The sequence below is a fragment of the Panthera uncia genome, chromosome C2 (assembly GCF_023721935.1).
Source record: "Panthera uncia isolate 11264 chromosome C2, Puncia_PCG_1.0, whole genome shotgun sequence".
In the NCBI taxonomy this organism is placed as follows: Eukaryota; Metazoa; Chordata; class Mammalia; order Carnivora; family Felidae; genus Panthera; species Panthera uncia.
This window is the reverse complement of record NC_064810.1, coordinates 12590872-12592748: the sequence shown is the minus strand read 5'-3', so window position 1 is coordinate 12592748 and position 1877 is coordinate 12590872. Positions and strand designations below refer to the sequence as shown.

General features: G+C 64.7%; 1 protein-coding gene across 1 annotated transcript in view; it reads left to right on the top strand.

Annotated features, from left to right (window-relative positions):
- Positions 1-4: 4 nt before the first annotated feature.
- Positions 5-1877, top strand: part of HUNK (hormonally up-regulated Neu-associated kinase) — a gene marked incomplete at its 5' end in the record, with an annotated part of 116907 nt that continues 115034 nt past the window's right edge. The window contains one exon of the mRNA XM_049629141.1: positions 5-250. Coding sequence (XP_049485098.1) covers positions 5-250 — 246 coding nt within the window. The remainder of the gene's footprint in view (positions 251-1877) is intronic.

Genomic DNA, 1877 nt, shown 5'->3' with positions numbered 1-1877 from the left:
GGCGGGGGACGGGCTGCTGGGCGAGCCTGCGGCGCCCGGGGGCGGCGGCGGCGCCGAGGACGCGGCCAGGCCGGCGGCGGCCTGCGAGGGAAGTTTCCTGCCCGCCTGGGTGAGCGGCGTGCCCCGCGAGCGGCTCCGCGACTTCCAGCACCACAAGCGCGTGGGCAACTACCTCATCGGCAGCAGGAAGCTGGGCGAGGGCTCCTTCGCCAAGGTGCGCGAGGGGCTGCACGTGCTGACCGGAGAGAAGGTGAGCCGCCCGGGGCGCGGGCCCCGGGGCGGGGTGGGGGGGGTGGCGGCGGGGACCCTGCCGGGAGCACTGCGCGGGGAGTCCAGTCCCGTAGTCCCGGCGCCTCCCCTCATCCCGTTTTTTCCTCGCGGGTGGAAAGAGGGGACGAGCCAAACGCGCGCGCGGGCCCCCGCGGCCGGACTGCCGGCCTTTCCCGGGGCGGGGGGCGGTCTGGGGTCGGCTTCCCCGGTGGGGGCGGCTCGTTGACCCGCGAAGCCGCCTGCTGCCTTTTTGCTCCTCGAAGGGCGCCGCCTGGTGGGCACCAGCGCGTGGGGGGGTCGTGGAGGGGTTCTGCCCTTGGCGTCCGCAGGGGCCCCAGATCTGCGGAGCGACAGGAGCCAGGCCATTACGTTGCGCGCGCGGGCCACTAGGTTGAGGGTGGGAGAGCCGCTTGGGGAGCTTCGAGTCCGATTTTCCCTCCTGGACTTAGGAGCTGGGGGAAGGCTGAGACCCCAGGGGCCTTTTCCACCTGCGGGCTGGGGGCAGCTAGGGAAGTTTTTCGTGCTCAGACGAGGGTTTTCACATGGCCCCCCTTCACCCACCCGTTCCCTCCCACTCCTGCTTTCGGGTATCTCCCACCCCTCCACCCTCAGCCATTCCCATCTCCTTCCCTCTATCCCTCCCCCGTTCTCCTCAGCCCCCGGGTGGGAGCTTCAGTAAGGACCCCGCTCCTGCAGGGAGCACACTGATACCCCCAGATTTCAGGGCTTGGGAGGTGCCTTCATATCTTTGGAGAAGGGAAAGCAAAGGAGGAGACCCAGAGACCTAGAGGGGCACCCTCTCCGGACTTGTGAGAAGTTAGACGGTTGGGAACCCTTGCTAGGTGCTGCCGAGGTAGATCTCAGTTGTGACTTGGAACTGTGAGAACCCCGAGATATGATGACTTACTTTGGAGGTGAGAGGCACGGGGTCACCCCAAGCGGTGAGGCTGCCCCAGCCTGGGAGTTGCCCAAGTTTTGGGGCAAGCTCGTGGTCGTCTCAGCCTCAAGACTCCCCTGCTCTCCTCTGAGGCTTGGAGTGGCTCATTGATCAGGGAAGCATCAGCCCTGTGGGGGGATCGGGAAGCTATAGACTTCCTACCTACCCTTCCACCCACTGACCTGGGGTCGTCCGCCCACCCTGGGTGTCCCTGGGAATGCCATACACTGGACCCCTGATGCCAGAGCCAGCTGGCCTGCCCGTCTGTCCCTAACCTCACCAGCTTCGGTTTCCCTCCTCCTTTCTCCACTGTGTCCTGAAGCCCCTTGCATTTGAGTGCAGGTCTCTATCACCCTTGTCACTGGCCATCTATTCCTACCTGCTGCTCCAAGTGGGGTACCTTTGTTTTGAGTAGGTGGGGTTAGAGTGGGTAGTTTAAAAAGTGCCTCTTGCTTGAATTTCCATGTAAAACAGGAGTGTGGAATGAACTCACCAAATTGAGTAATTCTTCAAAGAAGAAGAAAAAACACTCCTAACCTCATTCTAGTCCGAAGGGAGCACTGCATACTTCACTCCTTTGGCTCCAGGAGGACTGGCCAACTTGTGCACCCGGCACAGGCCGGGCCCCCCCCCCCCCCCCCCCCCCCCCCCCCCCCCCCCCCCCCCCCCC